The sequence below is a fragment of the Seriola lalandi genome, unplaced genomic scaffold (assembly GCF_002814215.2).
Source record: "Seriola lalandi dorsalis isolate HSWRI2012SDOR001 ecotype SW California unplaced genomic scaffold, Sedor1 jcf7180002054591, whole genome shotgun sequence".
NCBI classification, from domain to species: Eukaryota; Metazoa; Chordata; class Actinopteri; order Carangiformes; family Carangidae; genus Seriola; species Seriola lalandi.
In genome coordinates this window covers 379,483-403,971 of record NW_019525144.1, presented here as the reverse complement: position 1 = coordinate 403,971, position 24,489 = coordinate 379,483, and the positions used below count along the sequence as shown (strand labels likewise).

Sequence of the window (24,489 nt, the reverse complement as noted above, 5' to 3'; positions counted from 1 at the left end):
ATAAACATATGAGAATAATCATCAGACTGCATGTGAGCAACCTGGTTTTTACTTGGATATTTATTTCACTGTTGTAGTTTCTAGGTTCCGGATTGAACCATTCAGCTGCCACCTTCCAGTCAGGGTGATGGAGTGTTTCTCTTTGTCTGTGTTTCACTCCGTCTCTCTCTTCCACAGTAACCATCTCTCATACCTACTGCCCAGTTCTGCTTCTCATCTCTTTCATTCACCCACCTTTCTGTCCATTCCTCCTCATTTCTAAATGTATTCTTTTTCAGGCTATTTTATGCTTCTACTCCACAGCGCTAATGGCTGTTTGGCATTGTCACTTTTGGCCAAGGCAACTTTTCAATTTTGGGCTTCAGTGCAAACATCTTATATTCTTGTCTTTTCTAGCTTCTCCTATCTTTTAAATTATAAATGTTGCCATTTTTGCTTTTTACTTGCCAGTAAAGACAGACATGAGTGACATAAGTGTGGGAACAGTGAGAGGGGCTATGACATGCAACAAAGGACTCCTGGCTTCAGGTTTTGAGATTAATAACGTCACATACGACTGTTTACAAACACGCCCATTACTGGCTCTTATTTTTTATCTGCATACCTCTATTTAAATTAATCACAAAATATTTGACTGTGCAAGCAACCTGCCTTCTCTTTTATGAAACGGGTTAAATAAAAACAAGATCAGTTAGAATAATGATTAACTTGGTGATGTGTGTCACCCTCCAGTCCATTTTGTTTGGCTGCATCTGTGTTTTTCACTGTGGGAGAGTGTGTGTCATTGATACGAATTGTTTTCATCTCAAGTGAAGATTATCATGCTGTCCTGAGCAGTTGTAGGTGTGTGGAGCGTACTTACACTTAACCCATATGCTCATACACTCACACACACAAACAAATACAAGTCATACCGCGTGTCTCATCCCTCTCTGCTGTAGGAGTGTGGAGTACGCCCCCCCACACACACTCACACACACACACACACACGCACACGCATAATTTGTCCAATATTTTGTTCTGGGCAGTGTGCCCATTTCCAATATGCTAAGCACAAGGGATAAGAGTGTGATCACTGCAGAAGATCCAGCTCTCTTTGCCAAGTCCTGTCACTCACTGCCATGCCCACTGCTTTGTTCTGCCTCATCTCGTCCTTGTGATGTCAGTATTATTCAGAAAGGGTAGTTTTTGTACTAAGAGAGCAAAGTGTGCATCAAAGCAACAGATCTAGGCCAGAATATATTTGGGAATAGCTTCAGATACTTGAAGTGCTTTTACAAGGCTTGAATTATTATGCCGGACGCCTATTAAGCACAAAAGCTTGAGCTCTGCTTTCTCCCCACAACAGACAAAAATGGACAAGATGAGAAAAAAAAAACCAAACGCTTATTGAAGTTTGTAACTAGGTCCAGTGTAACAAGAAAGAAATAAAAGTTAAGAATGGGAGTCTTACATTTTATTGAGACATAACATCATTTTAGACCTCAGTGTAATGAGCAGTGAATCCAAAGCTTTTAAGTGAAACTTGAAGGCTGGTGGACTATTAAACTGAAGAATACACTGCGTGACATTTGCCTTGCAATCTGCCATCAGTTTTGGCAGTGGAAACGGAACAGAAGCCTCATGACTCTGCCCAGAGCAGCAGCATATTAACATTTTTCTTTTCTTTGGTTTCCAGTTGGACTTCGCTTTGTCCTTGGGTAAATATAAACCAAAAAAAAAAAGAAAAGAAAAACCTTGTTGAGACCCTTTCTTCACTTGTCAAAAAGAGAAAGTTGTCTAATATTTTAATCTGTTTTGAACGGCCCTGTCACAACTCAGCGCAGCGGCTAAGGAGAATGTGAATCATTTGCAGTTGCTTGCAGCGTGGAGGTTGTGTATAATGGATTAAATGTGCCAAGGAGGTGTTTGTTTGTATGTGCAGACATCTGTGAGTCTACGTCTGCAAATGAATTAATGTCACTTTGAGATACCATTTGTGTAAAGCGCTTTGAGTGGTCGACACGGCTAGAAAAGCCCATTTACCATCTTTGCTTTGAGCATATCTATAGTGCACCCAGGTCACATCAGAACATTTTCCTGCTCTTGATTTTTCTTTTGTTATAACTGTGTTTAACTCGGAGAGTGATTAGCATTCAGCTGTACCCTCACTATCACTGCAGGCATGGAAGACTCCCAGAGCAGTATAAAGTGTGTGTGTGTGTGTGTGTGTGTGTGTGTGTGTGTGTGTGTGTGTGTGTGTGAGAGTGTGTGTGAGAGAGTGTGTGTGTGAGCAGTATTTAGCTGGTTGGTGCGCATTCCACCCTTCTACTATTTCCACATATTTTCCCACAGTCGGATATTGATGCAGTGTGTTGTCAGGTGTTTGTGTGTGAGAGCACGATAGGACACATTATGGCATTTGCATGTACTAGAGTGGAGACAGGAAATGATGATACATAATGATCATTCAGGCCTGTGATTACTGTCATATTTTCATCATGTCACACCATGTGCTTTTCTTATAGTATATAATTCACCATTACTAATACTATCAGCTTCACTTATCTGTGCTCTCCATGTCAGGATCAGCGTTGATGATTTTTTCAAACACTGGAACATGCTTCTTTAGTTGTAACAAAAATGTATTAATATAGATAATTAGATAAGATATGAATGTAAATGTGATTTTAGATCAAATATAAATGTGATTACAGAGTTTATTTTAGGATATATAGTAGATTGTAGCTCAATCAAAGATGAGGCTGATCAATCTGAATGACAATTACTGAATACAAATGCGCTGAATGAAATGAAACGGAGGTAAAATAGTCTTCTAAATCTGCAGCTAATGATTGCTTTCATTATTATCATTATGATATTGATGTATCTATACATTTTTTTTCAATGAGTCATTAATTGTACAGTCTATAAAATGTAAAAAAAAAAAATAGTGAAAATTGCCCTTCATGAGTTTCTTAGAGCCCCAGGAGACCTTCAAATTACTTAAAATCTGTTTTTAGAAATAGGAACTTGCAAATATTTGGCACCAGTGGTTGATAAATAAAACATCAGTTTGTTTCATGAGGGATGTGCTCAGAGATTTACTGCCAGATTGCACTTTTTTATTGATGAATGGAAGTCCCAAAGATTGGCCTTTATAAATCTCGAGAGATGGGAATCAGACTTAGGGTCAGTCTGCCCGTCTCAAGCAACACTATTTCACACTGCAGTGGCTGCGTTAATCCGAACCTAAATGATCACAATGTGTTTCAGATGTTGAATAGAGGAAGGCTTGTTTTTGTTCCAAGCACCAGGTTGTGCAATGCTGTCTTCTCGTCTCAAAAATGACAGGGTGAGTTTTTGTTTATTAGGGAATTTTGCAAACACTTGTGCATATGTAAAGGGTTCTCCAACATAAACTGACCAGAACGTGTATGAAGGGCTAGCTGCTCTCCAGCAAGATGTTCCTCAGAAACAAACAGCTGTGCCATGAAAAGTTCACACTCAGTCCTAGAGTAGAGATACGGCAGCTTTATTTGGATTAAATTGACAAGCTGCCTATGTCAGTGGATGAAATGTTTTGAATCACCTTTTCTTTGTACTGCGCTCCGATCCACCAACTAACTCTACACTGTCTGCAAATATCCTTGATGCTGTGTTTTATATCTGGTTCATTTTCTTTTCCTAAACCTGAAAGTCTATACATTTAGGATTCAAGCCTTGCAGATGCATATATATGCACCAGTGGGTAAACTGAGAGCTTTCACAGGTTGTCATGGTCACTTGATGGTGTGGCCAGTAACATGGCAACAGCACGTAAAATAGCTGTCTATTGGACCGAGCCCGTGACAGGGAGCAGGTGTTGGGGTTTTATCCATCAGCCACCCATAACCTGGCTCTGTCCAAGTGTCTGTCAGGACCTCTAAAGCTCACTAATGACACATCATGTCTTACTTTAGTCTGTTCACAAACAGAAATGTGAAAGCAAACACCTGAAAGGTCATAAAGCGAACAAACGTATTTCCAAAAATGCAGAACTGCTCCTTCGCCAAGATTCTGTATTCATGTAATTACTGCACTTTATTTCCAAATGATGATAATAATCATGACGATCGTTACAACATAGGCTTTGACTTATTACAATGTGTCTTTGCAGCCTAGTGGGGTTTCTGCTGCTCTTTTGGCTCCCCATAGTTTTATGTTAAGTGCAAGGATTAATGCCTCACAGTTCTGGAAAGTAAATCGGGTGAGTTTTGGTAGCAAGCTTGTTTTGAGATTGTTTGGAGACGAGAGCTCCAGCTGTCAAGTCATGTTTCATCAGCCCGGCTCTGTTTGGGTTTTGTAATGCCTGTTTATTTATACAAAGACAAAGAGATAGACAGAGAGAGACAGAGTGAAAGAGAGAGAGAGCACTCATCTAGCAGGATGAAATTCTTCTCTGGAAAACCTACTACAATCTCTTATTTTTCCTCTCATGTTTGTGTTTAGTTTCAACTTCTGGCGCTGCATGGTGTGGTTGGTCACTTTGATTCCTTTCATTTCACAGACGTGGCTCTGTGTCATTAAGCCTTCCCTGAGTGAAACAAAACAAATGATAATATCTTTTTGGAGGGGCGAGTGGACTGTAGGAAATGGCTTAATAGGCAGCGCAGGACAGGCTGACAATAGAAACTGACGGCAACCTGATCTTTCCTAGGCCAAGTGTTAAATGGAATCAAATTGGGAATAGATGGGCAACAAGCACCATACAGATCCATCCCAGTAGTTCCTAATCACATCAGAGTCGTTGCTGTTGTGTCCCAGTGCCATAAATATAGCAGCAACATTTTTAAATTGACTTTGGCTCCATTCAACCTGCTGGTTCCTGAAGTCTCTGAGCACTTAGGAGGGATCAGTTTACAAACTGCTTCCCACTTAACCCTAAACAATGGGACAGAAATCACAAAACTGGTTTGAGCTGTTCCTCCTTTTAGGCTTTTGCCTTGTGGGAAGCCAGTATGATATGCTAATGATGTTGCTAATTATGCTGCTAAAATGTGTTTTTTTGTTTTTTTTTAATTTAAGATACATTATCCCTAACGGGGTTGCATTCAAGTTTAATCTATGATTAGGAGGTGGATTGATGCCTCATATAATACTGTTTGAAAATGCCAGTTTGCCTCAATGACTTTGCTATTCAGTGTGACCAAATGTGGTCCAGCATAACTTGGGTTTGCTCGTAAATCTGTGAAGGTTTGATGGTCTAACATTAAGTATTTAGGAACCAAGCATCAAAATTTTGTAACATAAGGACGTTAAGGCAATGGTGGTGATGTGTCTGAGGATGAATCAGTGTGATCCATCAAAGGGAAAGAATTAAAAGAATTAAAAAGTTTTCCATTGTGTTTATTATTATTTCTTTGACTTTTTAAATAATGTTTGTCTTTTGGGTCTGTGAAATACTGAATACGTCAGGCCTGTAAAATTACATATTTAGGAAAACTCGCAAACATGTTTACACTAAGACCATAATCTGTGATGAGAGGGGAACAAGTACATATTGTGCACTTTAAACACTGGAAATGGAAATGAATAGCCGTCATTCCAACATTTATAATGTCTCTGTTACTGAAGGTGGTCTGTCATACTGTACTACTATTTGGGTTTTAGCCCAAATATACTTTATATCTGAAGTTTGGTTATTCTCGCATCAAACATCTGAAAAATATCATGTTACTTACTAAATATGTTTCATTTGTAACTCAAGAAATGTATTAATGCTGCAAACAAAGAAGCACGGGGAGTCAAAGTTAAAAATTTTAAATGTGATTTATAGACAGCTATATGTCTATACAGTAAGAAATAAAGTACTTAAGCATAAAAACAGCAGTGACATTTATTAGCTGATGAAAATAGAAAACTTATTCCAAATTAAATAGATAAGACAAAAAAAAGGAGTTATAATTATAACAGTTGTTCTTGAAAATGTCCTGTTGTAGTAACAGTAATTATGCCTGTAGAATTAGTTTAATTTGTTTCAGTCTTTGAGAGATTACAAGAATTGTTATGCTAATTCACCACACTTGCAGTACATTAGTCTTTTCCAGAGTCCTATAAACTGTGAGTTCTGCAGTAACAGACTGCACAGTGTGTAAAACTCATCTAACCCGTCTAATGTGTCTACTCTCCCCTCTTTTCTTTTTCTCTCTTGCTTTCTCTTTCTCACCAGAAGGATCTGCCTCTGCCCCGAAAAAGTAGCAGGTAAGTTCATATTTATTTTGTATGTATTTTAGTTTGTATGTGATATTAAGTAAGTTTTTATTACTTCTACACATGGAATCTGTGGAATTGTGGAGTTGTTCTCCTAGCAGGAAAAGACGTAAAATGATCTGGACAGTACAAGGAATTTCAATTCATTTTACTCATGTCCTAGATTGTATGGCCACAGTACAAAACCAAATTCTTTTCTGAGCTGAAAGACAAGGAAGGAGTGACATTTATAAGACGTAGGAATATTTCCATTTTTGTTATAGGTGGTCATGGTCAAGTGGTGGGATTGTACAGTGGGAGTCTTGTCTTGAGACTGCAGCATATTCCAGCTTTGCGTGAGCCCTTTCACTCTCAGAGCTTCTCAGTCAGCCCAATCTGTTCCACCCTGGTTCGACCAGTCGGCCGTGCAATGAAACTTCAGCAGCAGGAGAGCTGTGCTGTGACCTCAATGCCCTGCGTGGTTCTGTGAAGGTGGGGAGGTTGAGGAAGGTGAATAGAGCAGTACATGATGTGTGACATACGAGTTAAGCCTTCAAACATTCAGTGCAGGTAGTGAATAGCTATAGTGTCATATGTTGTTTTATGGCGTTTATGTTGCAATTAAGGCAGCGGACAGTACAAAACAATAAAGATATTGAGCCAGCAGGGCACCTCAACATGTGATTAATGAATCTCCCTATCTTGCTCATTTTGTGCATTGACATACCATTTTAAATTTAGGCCTAAAATATGACCAGTTACTCCCACCAAAGAAGTTTAAAGACAATAGGTGTAGAAGATTTGGTTTTGTTTTTTGTTTTGTTTGTCTTTTGACTGGACTGAATACAGACTGCAGAAGGCAGTTAGGAATCATAATAACTGAACACACAGACAAGATACAAATATTTTTAGACTCAGTGTGAATTACATTTCTTGAGGATATCATAATCCCCAATGTTAAGAAGTCAACAAACCAGCTTAGAAATAATAGAAAAAAGACGCTCCTTGTACTAGAACTTGCTTGAGAATCATTACGTATTTGAGTATCAAAGTTAATCCAGTGATCGTTGTCTATACATCCATGGGTACATTGGAAGCAGAAACTGCTAATAGCAAACTCGGGAAACGGTAAGCAAATATAGGCAAAAAAAAAAAAACAGGGTTCCTGGGTTGTAGCATGCAGCAAACTAACTACCAAAAGAGGGAACTGTTTAAAACCAGCAGTGCAGTGAACATAAACCTGACATTATCTAATTATAACCTACTGTTTGAAAGTGCTATGTTGTAAAGGAAATCATGGAAATCAGGCGCAGAAACTGTAAGGAAGACACACTCTAATGCCTCATCTCAGCATCTAATGGCGCTCTTGAATGAAATGATTAATGGAAATTCCTTCAAAATGTCAACATTAAAGCCAGACATGAACATTTAGAGACAGTTTCACAAAACATGATTGGCTTCTCAGAGACAAAGAGAGCGATACAGTTGGCTCCTCCACAGAGATGGATCACATTCAGTGACTGAATTAAAAGCCTCTGGAGTCGTTTTCTGTGCCATTTAGAACTGAGTGGGATTGAATGATCCTGAGAGATTTGATGAAACCGATTTAAAATATCTTAATTTGTGCTACATGCACGTGAAAGCACTCACACTTAACAATTAAAGCAGGCAAAATGTGAAATACGAGTAAAAGCTGGTGTTATGGTTTAATGCAACTGAGTGTATGAGTCTCTGTCCATGGTGCTGAAATACACTTTCTTGTCCTGCATGCAATGTTTCTATATCACTCCTTGCTCATGTCCATTTCTCTCTTTCTCTCTTTGTTTGCCCCATTAACATATGGCTGAGCAATACAGAATTTTTTTTTTTACTCCTACATTAATCTTGAAACAAATAAGTGACTGAAGTTTGAAACATTTGTCTATGGCATTCTTTTTTGCCACGTCTTAATTCCTGTTCAGTTCTCAACAATATCACCTCTTTACTGAAATGAATGGTGTATTTTTGCATTCCGCTCTCAAAGTTGGATTTGGAAAGCCATAACTGGCTGCTCCTGCTGCTGAAAGCACTTCACAAATCAGGCAGAATTTGGAAAAGTGTCTTATGTCAGCTCAAAATGCTGTCTGAACGCCTTTGAACACGGGGGGGGGGGGTAATTTTCCACAAAATGCCATCATCACTTTCAATGTTGAAATACTTGAAATTTTTCTGAAATTGCAGTATAGTCCAGACCCGCACTTTTTCTTATTTTACTCTGGCTGGCCCACTTTTGTTCTGTGTGAGCAGAATATAAATCATGTGACTCTGTCGTGTGTCTCTTTATCATGTAAACTACTGTTGCTGCACTGAGTTTGTTGGTAGATCAGGGTGTTGAAAATATAATGCATGGCTTTAATTCCCTGTGTGTAGCTTGAATTTTTTATCTAACTTCTTTTCTTTAATTGTGTGTGTAGCTGTCCACTCAGTATTCTGCATGCGTCATACTCTGTGCAGAGGTACTGTCTGGCAACAGTGGCCTGATGATGTTAGCTTATACATGCCTGGGGTATTTAATGTGCATGTGTGTCTATATCCATATGTAATTATAATTTGCTGCCTTACTCAGTTTGGCCACTTGCCTTTTTGTGTGTGTGTGTGTGTGTGTGGGTGTGTGCACTCTTGTGTGCAGCATGCATGTGTGTCCCTGACTGCTGTCATCGGTTGTGTTTTGCCCGTGACCTCTGACCCGTGTGGCGGGGTGGCAGATGTCACAGCATGACATAAAGGAGACACTCAAGCTAAAGGCCCACAGCTTACTCTTTCTGCAACCCCCCACCCACCCACTTATCCTGGTGCTGCTGTTGGATTTTTCTACACACATCCTCCTGTGGGTGGAGCTGGAGTCTTGTACTGTTGGTGTAAGGACTGTGCGTTTTATAGCAGAATGAAAACAAACTGACAAGCAGGTTATCAAATGCTAAAACCATGAAAGGTAAAATATTCTTCTGTAAAACAAAGACAGAGAAAAAACAACTCCTACATTACCGAGAAGGATACACACCACGCCTTCTATATGATATCATACTACCCATCCCTGTCTGTGACCCCCTACTGTGTTTCAGTGATATCACCACCCTCTTCCTCCTCCTGCTCCATCCTACCCCCTCTCCCCTCCTCCCACTGTCTCTTCTCTCCCATGTATATTTTATCCATCCAGACTCCCACATTAGAGACAGCATCCATTATTGAATTACTCCCCTCAGCACTACTGTGCAACTGTCACCCCACGTCAGCTTTAACATTTGGTGGATTTGTTTGAAAGGGAAGGAGACAGGGTGTACACATATGCATGCACACACACACACACACACACACACACACACAGAAATGACATCTCTCTTGGCTGGGCATTGCAGAGCAGCTCCTGTGATATCTAGGACAAATAGATGATGCCAGAGTTCATCCAATAAGACATTTCACGTAGAAAAAAATAGAACTGTATCTCTGTTTATGCATTTTAAAGGATAAGGCTGATGTAATTCTATATTTTTCTTACTTTTGATAAATCCCACGAAATTTTTCCAAAAACAACAGTGTATTAGTCCGTCTCTGAATACTTTCCCTCTTCCCGACCCTGACTGTGGCACTCAGCACCTACTGACGATGTGTGTAAATCTTTAAAAACAGGGCACAAGTATATAGTTTAATTAAAAAAGGCTCAGTCATTTCCTACAACAGCTTGGTACTGTAGTTTTTAGTAAACATAATACAATATTGTATAATGTTGTGTAATGTAAGTATGTGGGACTGACTCAAAATAAACTATGGCCATGTTCATGGTAATGAAGGAACATGTCACCCAATTCTAGGAGTGAAAAAAAAAACAAAAAACCTTTATTTTTCTCACTGTCAACAAATCCCACGAAAACAACAACAAAACAAAACAAAAAACAAATAATTGGTGATATTCATAAGTCAAAGCCTGATATAACTGTCCTCTATGCCATAGAGCTCCACTGTTGTCCACTGACTGGTAAAAACACATCAGTCAGCCTCACTGTTGCACTGGATTACATGTTCCTTCATTAGGATGAACATGAGCTCTCTGATCCCAAATGTCCTGCTGCTGAAATAGTAGTGCAACAAATGTGTATTAATCCACAGCTGAACATTACCGACCCCCCGCCATCTTCCCCCAAAAAACATGATTTATTCCTCTTTATTTAATGTTTGCTAAAAACTACAGTTCCCAGCTGTTTTAGGAAATAAGTTATCCTTTTTTAAAAACTGAATGTCTGTATTTACAGTAATAAAAAAAGAGAATAGAATATAACCAGAATCATCCATTAAGGACCTGTTTTTTTTTTAAAAGTAATGTCAGTGCAAGGATAATCACACTCATGAGCAAGATGTAACACACACACACACACACACACACACACACACACAAACAAACACAAAATAACACACAGTCACGTGTAAACAGCAGCTCGCAGTGCTTCCCCTCTCTCTCTCTGTCTCTGTCTTGTCATTCACATTAGTCTTCAGTTCACTGCTCTGTCATCCCTCCACCTCTGATTGGCTTTCTCCCACATGCTGTGTCTCTTTCTCATTCATACCTTCCCTTTTCCCTTTTTCTTGTTGTTTCCCCCTCTCTCTCTCTCTCTCTCTCCCCCTCTCCCTCTCTCTCTACCTCTGTGCCCCCTCCCCTCTCGCTCTGTCGCTCTGCACTTCCTGGCTTGGCACGATACCCTTGAAAGCAGCCCCACAGTCCTCTCTCCTTCTGAGAGGGATGCTCGGCAGCCTGTTCCCTCTCTCTGTCTCATCTACGTCCCTCCTCTCTCTCTCTCTCTCTCTAATTCTCCCATTTTCTCCCATCTGTGACACAGCTGACATTTTTCAAATCTTCCTCCTCTCTCTTGCACGCACTCCCGCACGCATACTCACGTGCACAGAGTCACGGCAAGACATCGGAGAGAGAGAGAGGGGGACTGTGTGTGTGTGTGTGTGTGTGTGTGTGTGTGTGTGTGTGTGTGTGTGTGTGTGTGTGTGTGTTTGCATGTGTTTAGCCAGAGGAGGCTGACATGCCGGCGTGGAGCGTAATCGCTGCCTCTTGACTGCCTCTCTATGTGTGTGTGTTTATTTCTGTGTGTGCGTTTGTGTGGCTCAGCTGCTCTCATGCTCACTTGCCAGCACAGCCTTTGCTGCTAGCAACATGTTTCGACGCACAAAAAGGTAAACTGCAACAATCTGTCTCCGTGGAGTCTTTGTGACCAGTGTGCTGCCCTGCTGTTGTTAGTATGTGTTGATTCATCGGAGGAGGTTGTTGTGTTTTTCCATGATGTTCCCCTTGTCCCTGCCAGCTATCACGCTGTCTCACAGTTGTCTCCCTGTCTCCATTTAGCTCCAGCAATATGGTGTGTGTGCATGTATGTGTGTATGTGATGTCTTTACATGCATATGTGTCCATGTAATATGTTGTCTGTGCATATACTGTGTTTTCACATGTGCCTTTTTGAAGTACATCAAGGTTTGATCATTTGTGTGCTTATGCATATTTGTGCGTATGTGTGTGTGCTCCACTGAACCATACTGCAGCTACAACTGGATGGATGTGAATGTATTTATACCCTTGTTGAGCTTTATTGTAGTGATGCACATGTGCACGAGGATTTAGTCTGCTTTAGATTGTGGCTCGTGAGCTGGTGATGTGTCTTTGTCTCTCACACACAAACACACAAATGCACGCGAACACACACACAGACCCACTAGAAGGTATGTGTGTGCTCGGCCAGTAGCCTGTGTGTTGTAGATAGCATAATGATAGCGTTATTGTCAGTGTCCAGGGAGTGCTTGTGTAGCGATGAGCCAACAGTGGGCAGCGCTGAAGTGCTGTCTGCTTGGCACAAGTCCTTGCTGGTTTTCTCTCTTCCTCCTTACCCCTTTCTCTCTTTTCAACCTTCTCTCTTGCCTTTATTTTCTGTCCCTAATGTCACCCATCTGTCCTCCATCTTCCCCTCGACTCGGTCACATTGTTCTTCTGTTTTCGCTATTAATCTACTCCTCTCCTCTCCTCTCCTCTCCCTAATGTGCAATCTGTGCAGGCCCTTTAGTCCCTCCTGCGGTGCTTCATTTTAGCCGTCTTCATCTCATCTGATTTCAGGGGGATTAGTTGAGTCTTCACCGTTGCTCCCACTGTGCAGGGAATGAACAGCAGGATATTCTGTATATGAACATGAACAGAGGCTCCCTCACTCACTCGGTTGGCCACCGTGCACGGTGTATGTGTTTATGAGAGGAGCATGTGTGTGCTAAGAATATTTGTTTAAGCGTGTGTTTGCTCATGAGGCTGTACATGCGTGTTTGCTGTTTCCTTGTAAGAGCATTTTTACAGTCTGTATGTTTGTTTGTGTGACGCAACATAGTTTTTCTTTTCTTATGTCATCTAGTAAAAAATGCAGATCACAATTTCTCAGAGTATCTTTGATTTGCTTATTTTGTCTGACCAACAATCAAAATATATTAACTTTTCTAATTGTGCACTGCATTCAAAGTAGAATAGATAATTTTGTCTTCTTTTGTTAAATGAAGAAATGTTTGTGGAGAAACATGTTTGTATTTCTTGAAGTAAAGTATTAAACAAGACTAAGTTTCTAAAGCTACGCTATTAGCTCTGTGAGGCTGTACTTAGGCACAACATTGCTTTTACTTAAATGCTAACATTAGCATGCAAACATGCTTACAATGACGATGCTAACATGCTAATGTTAAGATGAGATAACCACTTTAGGTTAGCATGTTAGCATGCTAATAAAACAAAGTACAGCTGAGGCTGATGGGAATAGCTTCTGTTTCACAGTATTTGACCATAAACTAAAATACTGGAAAACTTGAAATTTTTACATTATGGTTGTACTAGAGGAAAAGTCAAGGGGATTATTAGGATCGTCCTCCTCCTTTCATCCTCTGGGTACTGTGAATGTCTGTACAAAATTTCATGGCAGTCCGTCAAGAAATTGTTGAGATATTTGAGTCGAACTAGTGAGTTGTCCCAAGTGGCGGCTAAAAAACTATTCCTTGTTGGTACTGGTGTTCATTACAGTAATGACTTAAGAAAAAAAAAAATCAAACAATACTTTTCCCCGATTTTGGAGTTATAAATATCATCAGATCATTTACGCTTGGTTTCTTTCGCGTTCTGCCCCTCTCTCTCTTTGTTGCTCTCCATTGTGTGTCTGTGTTTGCTCGCGTTTTTGGATTTGTACATGTGTGTTTACTTGGCTGGCTGTGGCAATTAAGAGAGATAAAGCTTTGTGCCCACTCCCAAACAGATTGAGCTAAAGGAAGACAGCAAAAGTGAGTAAGAGAGAGAACATGAGCCACGAGACGGCAAGTAGGAGAGCTACAGGAAGAAGAGAGTCGGGTAGGAAGAAAGGCAGAGCCTGAGGAAGTGTCTCAGCCTACATTTAAGAGTAGCCCACCGGGGTTAACTGAGCCCATGACGATACACTCTCAGCCTATTCGTCTTCCTCCTTCCCTCTCACTTGTTCTCTCCACTTGAAGGAAAACTCTGTTGCTTTGTTGTTTTGGCTTTTGGGATCCTGAAAGGAAGACAGAGAAACAGGAGGAGCATTAAGGGGCTGAAGCTGAAAAACAAGAGAAGGAGGTTTTAAATGGTTTTCTTGCCAAGAACATGAGAGTGCATGTTTATCTGACTCACCTAGTACATACAGTATTACGCATAATTACATACATACATGATGCACAGCACAAATGATCCCACTCACACACAGTGCACAGTGTTAATGTTCATTTATCACACGTGAAGCACGGTTTGCTATTTAATTTATTCTTTCTCTTTACTCCCTGTCCTTGACTGATTGGGCAACGCACTGATGTTCTTATCGCTACACTGAATATATATAATGGTTACAGAAAAACAACTCTCACCTTGCTACAGTGGTTTCATTTTAAACACATCTGTTGAGTTTGCTTTGATCTGAGCGACAGGCAGTTCAGAGTACTTTAAGCTTCAGTACAGCATACATTATGATGATGGACCTGATAGCTCCCAAGTAGGCACCACAATTATCTACTCTGGCGTCAACAAATGACCCATAGTTACAATGAAGCACATCCTCAGTGGTGGTATGGCTTTTAGAGGTTTCTAAATGAAGCTGCTTTCTCTGATATTTTAGTCTTTTGTATATTGTTTCACACATGAGGTCAGAAACAAAAACATGCCCGTCTTCCACCAGAAGCACAAAGCATGGATGTTTATAGATTTAGGCACGTATTTGAGCAGGAGGTGGAGTTTTAGCTTGGCTTTTTGTTAATGGAGCTGTAGAGTGAAGGATAGTATATACAAAAACTCCTCTCCATGTTCTACTCCTGTTGTTTGTAGCATGACAGCACCATCTGTTACTGGCTGGTGTTCAGGCTGCCCTTAACCAACACACACAGACTGTTGTTGGTTTATCTTTGATATAACGATGACATGATACCACAACTTCTCTTATACAGCCGTGAGTTGGATGACACACGAGTCGCATGAGAATGAGATTCTCCTAAAAAACTTGGTCTTTTTCCAGATAAATATAAATCTGCTTAGAGGTAATATTTAGGCTGTGCATTTAGATTTATGTAACTATTATAACGGCAAGCTTTGGAATTTTCTAATTTATTCACAGGCCCCACTATTATGTAGTTAGTGTTGTTCTATATTACTAATGTGACCATAAATAATTTATGCATTAATTACCTGTTTGAATATTAATTTTTAACATGTAGAATAATTGAAAAGCTCAATTAGAGCTGAAGACGAGCACTGGGCTCACTCTGCTCCTGCAGTTGTTTGAATGTTTGAGTGTGAAAGTTCATTCTTGACTTTGGAAACAGTAGTTTGACCAAAAAAGAAACGGACTTACTAGAGGACCACCTACAATTATTAACTATTTTCTGAGCTTTCAACCACATCTCGCAGCAGGTGCTCAGCTGAGTAACTGTTGAGCAAATTCCCTTCACTGGAGAATATGAGAATGAGATGCAGCTGATGTTGCCATTCCTCTAATTCTTGCTGGGTTTTGTGATTACAGCCAACCAATGCCTTATCCTTACATATATACAATTTCATGGATGAGAAAGCTCTTAGGGGTGACAGTTTCATATTTATTTTATTTGATATAACAAAGCTTTTAGCTTAACCTAACGTGATGGATATGTTACTGGATTGTAGACCTGAAAAAAATTAATCAGAAAATTAATCTGCAATTATTTCAATAATTAATCATTTAAGTGTTTTTTTAAGCAACCATGGCAATGATAAAGCTTGTTGCCGGTTTTATTAGTCTTCTGTGATAATAAACTGAATGTCTTTTTTGTTAAACTAAACAAGCAATTTAAATAAGTTAGCACATAAGTCAGCACAAATTTTCACAATTTTCTGTCATTGTATAGATCAAACGATCACCTAATCAGAAAAGTCATAAGTAGATTTATTGATAATGAAAATAACTTCTGCAGTCGAAGCTCAGCTGAATTATATACCGGTATATTGTTCAAGATATAACCCAACTGATACTGGATTTTTGAGGCCCATACTGATGTTAATATTTGGGAGTTTAAAAAAAATCAGATAATGATATATCGGCCGATAGATTTTCACATACCATAACCAAACAGTCTCAATGCAGGTCTCCTTCATTTGTGTTTCATTTATAATTTTACTGTTGAAAAATCAGCTTGCCACTGCTCTTATTGGCTGACATAAATGCTGATACCAATATATCTGGACTATGCTAATACTGGACTGACTGATTGATTGATCTAGCTCTAGTGCAGAATTGTTGAAAGATTGTTTTTACCACTCTCTATTTGTTTCTCAAAAAACTGGGATCTGCAGTTGCCTGGCAGTACTCGCTTGTTCATGCTTGATATCATCAAAAGTGCAGCACACAAGCTCTAACCCTCTGCACAGGGTGTGTTACCATTGTGCTAAGTTATCATAGAGCTTAAAATCAATCAAAGTATTTACTACATGTAAACCAGATAGTAAATGATCATCTGCTCACTAATTGTCAAAGCTGTTTCATTCACAGTTGAACTGCTCTGCTGTTCTTTGAAGCTTGTTTAAAACCATTACTATCACAATCTGAAGTCTAGTTGTGCTACGCCAGATGTTATATTAAGTTAAGCTTCTTAATGCCATTTCCATTCTAATACTCTTCTAAGAGATGGAAGCTGTGGCCTTGCTTTCTTATGAATCTATATGCATTATCCATAATCAGATTAAATCATTTTTAATGTCTATTAGACATGCTGCGAGACTCTCTGCTCATGCAAATGAGTGCTGCTTACTGAAGTAAGTGTTTCATCCTTTATGAGGGGATGGCTACGGATCATTTGCTGTGGATGAGGTCACGGTGGAAACAAAGTGAAATATCATGGCCGTGGTGATTCAGAGCGCTTCTCAGGTCTCCACAGACTGTAAGTGGAAAGAGCTGAGGCAGCAGCAGCCACTGACAGTCAAACACAAGGTGGAGAGACTAATGCAGACAAACAGGAAACCAGCAGACGAGAGACTGATAGTGACACATGCAGAAAGATCCAGATAGGTCTTTGCACTGCCGCAACTTCCTGCTGCATCACTCTGCCTGAGGATACACTTTCACACCTTTAGAGGACGTCTGACAACACCTTCGACTGGAGACTGACTAAAATAGATGTCTGGATGTTTATTGTGTCCCATGGTGTTCTATTTATGTGCTGTACCAGAGACTTTGGTGTGTGTCAGACCAGTGAATCTTTGGATGGCATGTTATTCAATGCAATTCACATTTTTCTATCATCTTTAATTATGACCAGGAAGCTTAGTTCAGCTGTAGCTCATTTTGAGCATGACCTCTGTTTTATATTTTAAAACATTCATAAGACATCATCATCATCATCATCATCATCATCATCATCATCATCATCATCATCATGTCTTTGACTGGTGTACCATACGCCAGGCTTTACTCTGTAACAAAACAATCTCCACTGTAGAACCTCCTCTCACAGTCTTTATTGGTGAAGGGAAAAGGCTCGGGTGACCTTTCATGACCGTAGCGTAGAACATGGAGAGAGAAAAAAAAAAGAAGATAGTCTTTGGCCTTGTGATGACATCTGAGCCAGTACCACTAACTGATGAGGTCTGTGAGTTAAAAAAAGCTCAGAGGTATTACTCAGAAAGGAACTTCAGTTCTCCAATAGAAAAATATGATAGGTTTATAAGCGGAATAGTTCCACATTAAGCTTATTCACATTCTCTCAGAGTTAGATGAGAAGATTGATACCACTCTCATGGCGGTCCAGTAAGTATGAAACTAGAGCTAGCTGATGATTAGCTTATCTGCTATGTGAGCAGATTTAGACAACAGGTCCAGGCCCTGACAGACTTCGGTGTGACTTTATTTGTCAGTCAGCCACTTAGTTGGCCCACTGTAAAATCAGCTACCCAGGTGAGCTAGTGGGGCAAAAGTTCAGCCAGAAATTCAGTCTGACTGTCAGCCAGCGTGTCAATCATCCAGCTGGGTGGTCAGTAATTTAGGCAGTCAGCTGCCTCATCTGCCAACCATCTCTTTATTCAATCATAAGACAAACATACTTGCCAGCACATAGCATATTCAGTCAGTTACTGTACTAGGCCTCACAACAAAACATATTACCTTATTTTATTTATTGAACTAACACATTGTAAGATGAGAATTGCCCCTTTGTCACAGCATTCATTGCCAAAAGCATTGCTGTTTTTCTAATATGTTGCAATGACTTGGTGACTCAGGCAGTATTTCATCTTTTTTTAATCTCTGACCGCCTTTCTCTGTCTTTCCCTATTTCATCTTTATTCTTTAACTACATTTTTTTCCTCTTGTACAACTGTAAAGCTGTGGTTTTTACTGTTTTGGTTGGCTTTGTCATCTTTTTTTCCTTTGCTTAGCCTCTCTTTCATGGGGGATAACAGCTAAAGTCTCTATTTATGTCTCTCTGTACTACATTGCATAGCAACAAGAAAGCCATGTGACTAACCCCTGCAGCAACCCCTAACACCAAGATACTCCTGTTGTATATTCCCCTCCTAGATTCATGTCATTTATCTTTTTCCCATCCTCTTTTTTTCTTTTTTTTGTTTGCTTTCATCTGCTACTTGTCAGCATCACTCAATCATCCTCTCAATCTCCATCTAACTGCCTCATGCTTGATAAATCTGCCCACTTGGCTTGATTTGGACACCGCACAGAGTTTGGGCTCCACATAGATCCCAGTGGATGTTTTGGACACTGGCAGTAAGAACAGTGGATCTTGCGTAATAGGATGCACTAACAGGGACCAGCCTGTTGGACCAGAAAGCTTTTTAAAGGGGAAGCATTTTAGTCCCTCCATTTCCCAAAGTTGTAAACAAAGACTTTCCTTTAAGAGGTAGAGAGAGAGGGAGAGAGGGGTCACCTGACAGGAAGTGAGTCTGGACAGATCGATGGTGTAACCATCAGGAAGGTCTGGTGTCCTATGAGTCAGCACTTAGAGCAGAAGATGACACTACCGACAGACAGACCGCACACAAACACACTTACACACACACACACACACACACACACACACACACACACATACACACACAGAGTTAATCATCTACTAGGTAAAACACATTAAGAATGCACAGGCACTCACTCACACCTGTCACAGGCTCACATGTGCATGCAAATGTACAATTAGTTACACCCCAACAACAACAACACACACACACACACACACACACACACACACACACACACACACACAGACTGGGTGATGGAGGGTGTGCACACATGTTGATGCCTTTCTCCTCGATAGTTAAACGTCCTCCCATGATGTGCTATCAAGCCGTCGGTGTCCGCTTGTCCTTCTGAATGGGCTCATTCCTTTAATTAGATTTGGTGTAATGTGGAGCTGGTCTGTTTAAACGGCTCATTGTCCGCATTGTTCTCTGTTTTTTTTATCAGTGACCAGCTTTTTGGCTTTGGACAGAGAGAGGACAGCCCCCTCCATGAGGAGTCATTAATGAAATAATTACGAAAGGGCCAAAGAAACATAATAAAGTTAAAAACTGATTAAACTGTGATCATCGGTGTTCTGTCCTTGACTTGTGAATGTATTTATAAATGAGAACAAAGACAATGGAAAATTTGTTTATGACATTGGTGTGTATTTAAGGGGAAATCATGAGTAAGGATGACATAATAGAATATATCAGTAAGGAATTGTTTTTGTTTTGTCTGAACATGATTAAATGTGTGAATTCATTCTGTTCATTTTGTTTACAGTTTAGATTTTACTTTGAAAAATAAGTTTGGTATTTGAAACCAAATCCACAGCGTGGTGCAAACACTTTAGCTGCTAAAATTAGAGTGAGTGATGCTTTCAAAAATAATGCTGTGAATAGTTTGTATCAGTTAACTTTATACAAAGTGAATAGGGAAAGAATCAATCAATCAGTGTGACTTTGTCTTTTGAACAGCACCAATTCTCCTCGGTAAACTTGTAAAGAATTTTTGAGGGTACTTGGCAGGATGGTTGTTCCAAACCTCTTGGAGAACTTGCCACAGTTCTTCTGTGGATTCAGGCTGTCTCTCAGACTGACTCCACGATGTTGAGATCAGGACTCTCTTGGGGTCAGACCATCTGATTCAGGAATCCTTGTTCTTCTTGTCTCTGAAGACAGTTCTTTATGTCTCTGGTTGTGTGTTTGGGGTCATTGCTGCTGAATGAATTTTGGACCGATTGGATGTGTCCATGGTGGTATTATTGCATAATGGATAAAAATCATCCAACATCTAAAGTGCCTTAAACTTTTGCACAGTGCTGTATATTATCTAAATCTAAATTCAGCTAAGTTCCCGCTTTAGTTATTTCCCTTTCTTAAACACTGCAGTGATTGTGACAGTGATTCCTGTCACATCCTGTCTCCACCACTCAAAGAGCCAGTGTGTGAAGAAATACTGTTGCATAATTTTAAATGACCATTATGCATTTTTCTCATTTGGATCACTGCCTGAGGATAGAAACGTTTTTTTTTTGGGCACCAGTGAACCTCGGTTGACTTCTATGAAACCACCGTTGGCAAGACACCTTGTTCTTTCGTGATATAGGTTTATTTTACATTTGTTTACTGCCAGTAAACAAGCATGGATCTAAACCATGTAGGTTTCTGTAAATGAAGGTATGAAGATGACATGTATCAACACTTCAGGCTTCAAGGATACACACAGGGCACTTTTAATTTGCTTAGATCTGGGAACATGGCAAGATTGGTAAAAAGAAGTCCAACAGGGCAATAAACACAATTGATCAAACAATTTTTAAACAAATCCCCAGGTTATACAAAGTCGTTTAGAGGAGACAACAAAGGCAAACTGTCAAATCATTACACAGTCTGTCCACTGTAAACATTTTTCAACTTTGACCTACTGCTGTAGTTGTGCAAAGCGTACTTGTGCAATGAGGGATTATAACCGACATTTCAGGTGTGCATATTTTTCATTTCATCTGCAAACGTGGTTTAGCAGATGTTGCTTAACGTTGGCTTGTTTACAACCTGTCTCATTGTCTCACTGCTTTGCTGTAGTAATGTTGTTGTGATCCCACTTTGCAGCAATTACCTTGATGAGTACCCAAATCATAACCAAAGACCTAATTTGTAATTAAACACAATTATAATGTAGGTACAAACATTTTTATTATTGAACTGTTACTTGTTACTGTCAGTTGTCCCATCGTAACTTACAACTAAGAGACTCAATCGGCACCAGGGAAGCACTAAGTGTGTAGTTTTAATGACCTGTATCCAAGCGTTGTTGTTTGTATTACTTTCATTGCTGTAATGAATGTAGACAGTTTGTGACAGTTCTGGGGCAGTGTTTGGGGACCAACACTCTGCTTATGTGTTTTTCCATGAGTGTGGGCACATTCAGGGGCGTGTGTGTGAGCGAGAGTAATGGCCCAGTGCCAGCCGAGGGCCTGCAGGGGGATAATTGCTCGTCAAAGCTTCTGCACGAGTCATTACCACAGATTTAACCTATGAACCTCGCAGCCAATGACAGCCCTGGGTTTCATTATTGGGAGCAGAGAGACATAAGCAGGGGTTTGTCGCCTGTCACATTAGTGTGTGTGTGTGTTTGTTTGTGTGTGTCTGTGTGGTTTTGGCTCTTTTTGCATCCCTGTTAGTCACCTTTGATATTGTCTGTTTATAATATCCTCTTAACATCGCGGTGTCAACATGCAGCCGGGTCATTTACAAAATACATTGATATACTTCTAATTTGCTTTGCCAAAGAAGTTCTGGAGGAATTGTGATTGCTGCCTGGATTATGTTTACCGGCAATTTGTGTACTATCCAGGAAATTTGTCGTCTGTTTCCTGCACAGAAGTCTTAGTGAGGAGATTGGGTTGGGGTGGTTGGGTTGCTTTGACACTGGAGAGTTGGGTTCACATGCTGCATCGTCTGTGTTGTTAAATTTTGGCTTAAAATAGCATTACTATGGCAATGCATTTGCTCTAAATGTCAAAGCGTTGCCTATTTGGATATCTAACATATACAGAGTAACATTAGCATTCATTTGGGGTCATTTCCTGGTCATCTGGTGACGGCAAGTTCAATTTTCATTCTCTTTTAGCTCCGTTTTTGGTCTCCACACTCTCGCTCGTCGCCAACTTGGTCACTCTGCAACTTGGTGGTTAGCAGCTAGTCTACAGTGGGTTCATCTTCAGCCTCCTGCGACTGGAAATAATCAATGAGAACAGAGAGTGAACCAAAGCAGTTATGTTTTTGGCAGGAAAACCAAAACAATGAACTTAAAGTCGTGCAATGCTCCATAAAGCTATAGTGTTGGTGATTATTGTCTGTGGCTTTTTTTCTGCAAGTATCACCTTTCACGTTATATGAAGTCATTTGTAGCTGAGGTCAAAACGCTTTATGTCTTTGTGTTTGTGTAGCGACTTTTTCAATATTCAACCAAGTCTTCCATCTTTCTCTAACCCTAACAAAGGTCCTGGAGTTGCCAAAACATAAAAAAACACTAGTTGTGCTTTATTTGGCAACACTGCCCACTCCCTCCCTCCCTTATTCCTCTTTCCCCTGCCCTTGTTTGTCGTTCTGGAGGTGTTTTCTTGTGACCACCTTGATGCAAAAACCACCTTCACCCCCCAGAACAAACAAAAAAAAACACCCTTTGACAGGCTCAGCCACACGTACCTGACACCATCAGAAATCCACTCTTTCTGCCACATATTAAAAGTTGCTGGCAGCTTTCTCGTCAGCTCTGGTGTCCGTCAGCAGAGGCCCACACAATAACAGCATGCACCATTAAGCCCAACGCATCATACTCTGTCTGAGTGACAGCACCACGTGTCTCACCGCTACCCACTCTGTCACACACAGATTGAGCCTGCATGATGGATTACACAATGGATTATGATGGATTATTAAATCTGGCATTCACACGTAAAACACACAAACAGTCTTTGGCTCAGCCGTATCAACAGACTCTGACTCACAGCATTGTGGTTCTCTGCAGGCGGAGATCATATTTGTTTGGTTTTACTGGCCTTAGATCAGAGCTCATTCAATCTGATGCTCACCTTCATTATTTTATTTGTTTAACACAAGCTGCGTGTTTCTCATTGTGTGCTCTGGTGGAAACAAGAGAAAGAAAGAAAACAGTTGGGGATGTCACAGTTTGCTTCCTTTGACTGTGACTCCAAATGTGTTGCTATGGAAACTTTGTACATTCCCCTTCACGTCTTCGTCCCTCTCCCACGGCTCTTCATCTCTCTTCTTCTTGGTCAGTTCATTACGGATAGAGAGAATTTGTTCTTGATTAACCTAATTGGATCTGAAAGGGTCTGAATATTTTAAAGGAAAGTGTCTTGTCGTCAGTAAAGCTTCAACTTTCTATTCAAAATTCATTTATGCGTAAGTACATGACTGAATGAATCCAAATATCACCATCTGCCTGAAAACAGAGGAGGTGGTGGATGATATAGAGCAAGAGTGTGTATTTGACCACAAAACCAGAGACAGCCTCAGATTTATGATTTAAAGATGGCAATGCATAGCATACTAACTCTTTCTGTCTCTCTTACACACACACACACACACACACACACACACACACACACATTCCTCCCTCCGCCCGCAGCACATTCCCACCTCTTATCTCTTTTGCTTTCCCACTCCAGTGAATCTACAGGGTGTTAGCCTTAAGCCCTTAAAGCCACCTATAGCTCCTGTCCCGTAACCTTCACTGACTGCCACCACGGTTACTGCTAATTATGTAGCCAGGGTTTCTGGGAAAGATGAGGAACATGACTGGACAAGACAGGTGAACATGACCTCCTTGAATATGCTGCCGTACCTTTCTGCATAGTTAAAGAGAGAAATGAGGGGAGAAAGAAAAACACAGCTAAAATTTAGCAGTTTTTTTCTGACCGAAAACTAAGAAAATAAAGAAATATCACATCACAGTAACGTCAGATTTTCATATATGTTATATATATATACATATATATGTCATACTGTAACATAGATGCACTTTTGTGTGCAGGTTTTTCATTGCAGTTTAGTACATAATAAATAGGGATGTAATAAACAGTTAACAAGGAAGAAGAATGTGCAAAATAAAAAAAGACAAAATCTCTGGTTCTGATGCTTTTGAGGCCTTTTTTTAAAGTCTGACATTGTTATAGGAGAATAATACTGAAACAGTGGAGTGCCACCCATTACCCATCTGTCGTCTGTACATCAGCCTGTCCCACACAAGCACCCCAAACTGACCAGTATGCAGCTGCAGTATGCTGTTGAATAGACAGTATAATTCTCACTCTTTCATGCCTGGAAAAAGTGTCTGTCTTTGCTCTTTCTACTCTCACTATTGTAAACCTATATGTGGGTTCATGCCTGGTTTTGGGGGTTTGCCCAAAGTCAATCTGTATGACCTTTACTGGTGATAAATAATGTGGCTGTAGTATAGCATAAAGAGCAGCACTCCTATTTAACCTTTTTTTTCTTTTCTTTTTTTTTGCAGTACAAATGCTTTGGGCAAGATGCCCTTTTGAAGCATTCATTTAAGATAACAATGTTATAAAGCATAGTGGCTGCAAGAGACTTCTGGCTTTATGGGAAGATTAGATTGCTTTAGCCTAGTGGGTTTTCATTCTGTTACAGTCTTTTAATAGTTTATTTGACTCTATAACCCTTAAATCTGGAGTTAGAGGGGAAGAATGAGTTTT

General features: G+C 40.1%; 1 protein-coding gene across 2 annotated transcripts in view; it reads left to right on the top strand.

The window, feature by feature from the left end:
- Window positions 1-24,489, top strand: part of LOC111664545 (microtubule-associated serine/threonine-protein kinase 1-like) — a 68,629-nt gene that overhangs the window by 4,273 nt on the left and 39,867 nt on the right. The window contains exon 2 of one of the 2 annotated variants that reach the window (XM_087177358.1): window positions 6,194-6,222. In XM_087177358.1, the coding sequence (XP_087033484.1) occupies window positions 6,194-6,222 (29 nt within the window). Of the gene's footprint in view, window positions 1-6,190; window positions 6,223-24,489 lie in introns of both variants that reach the window. The other variant, XM_023419198.2, reaches the window with a different exon arrangement.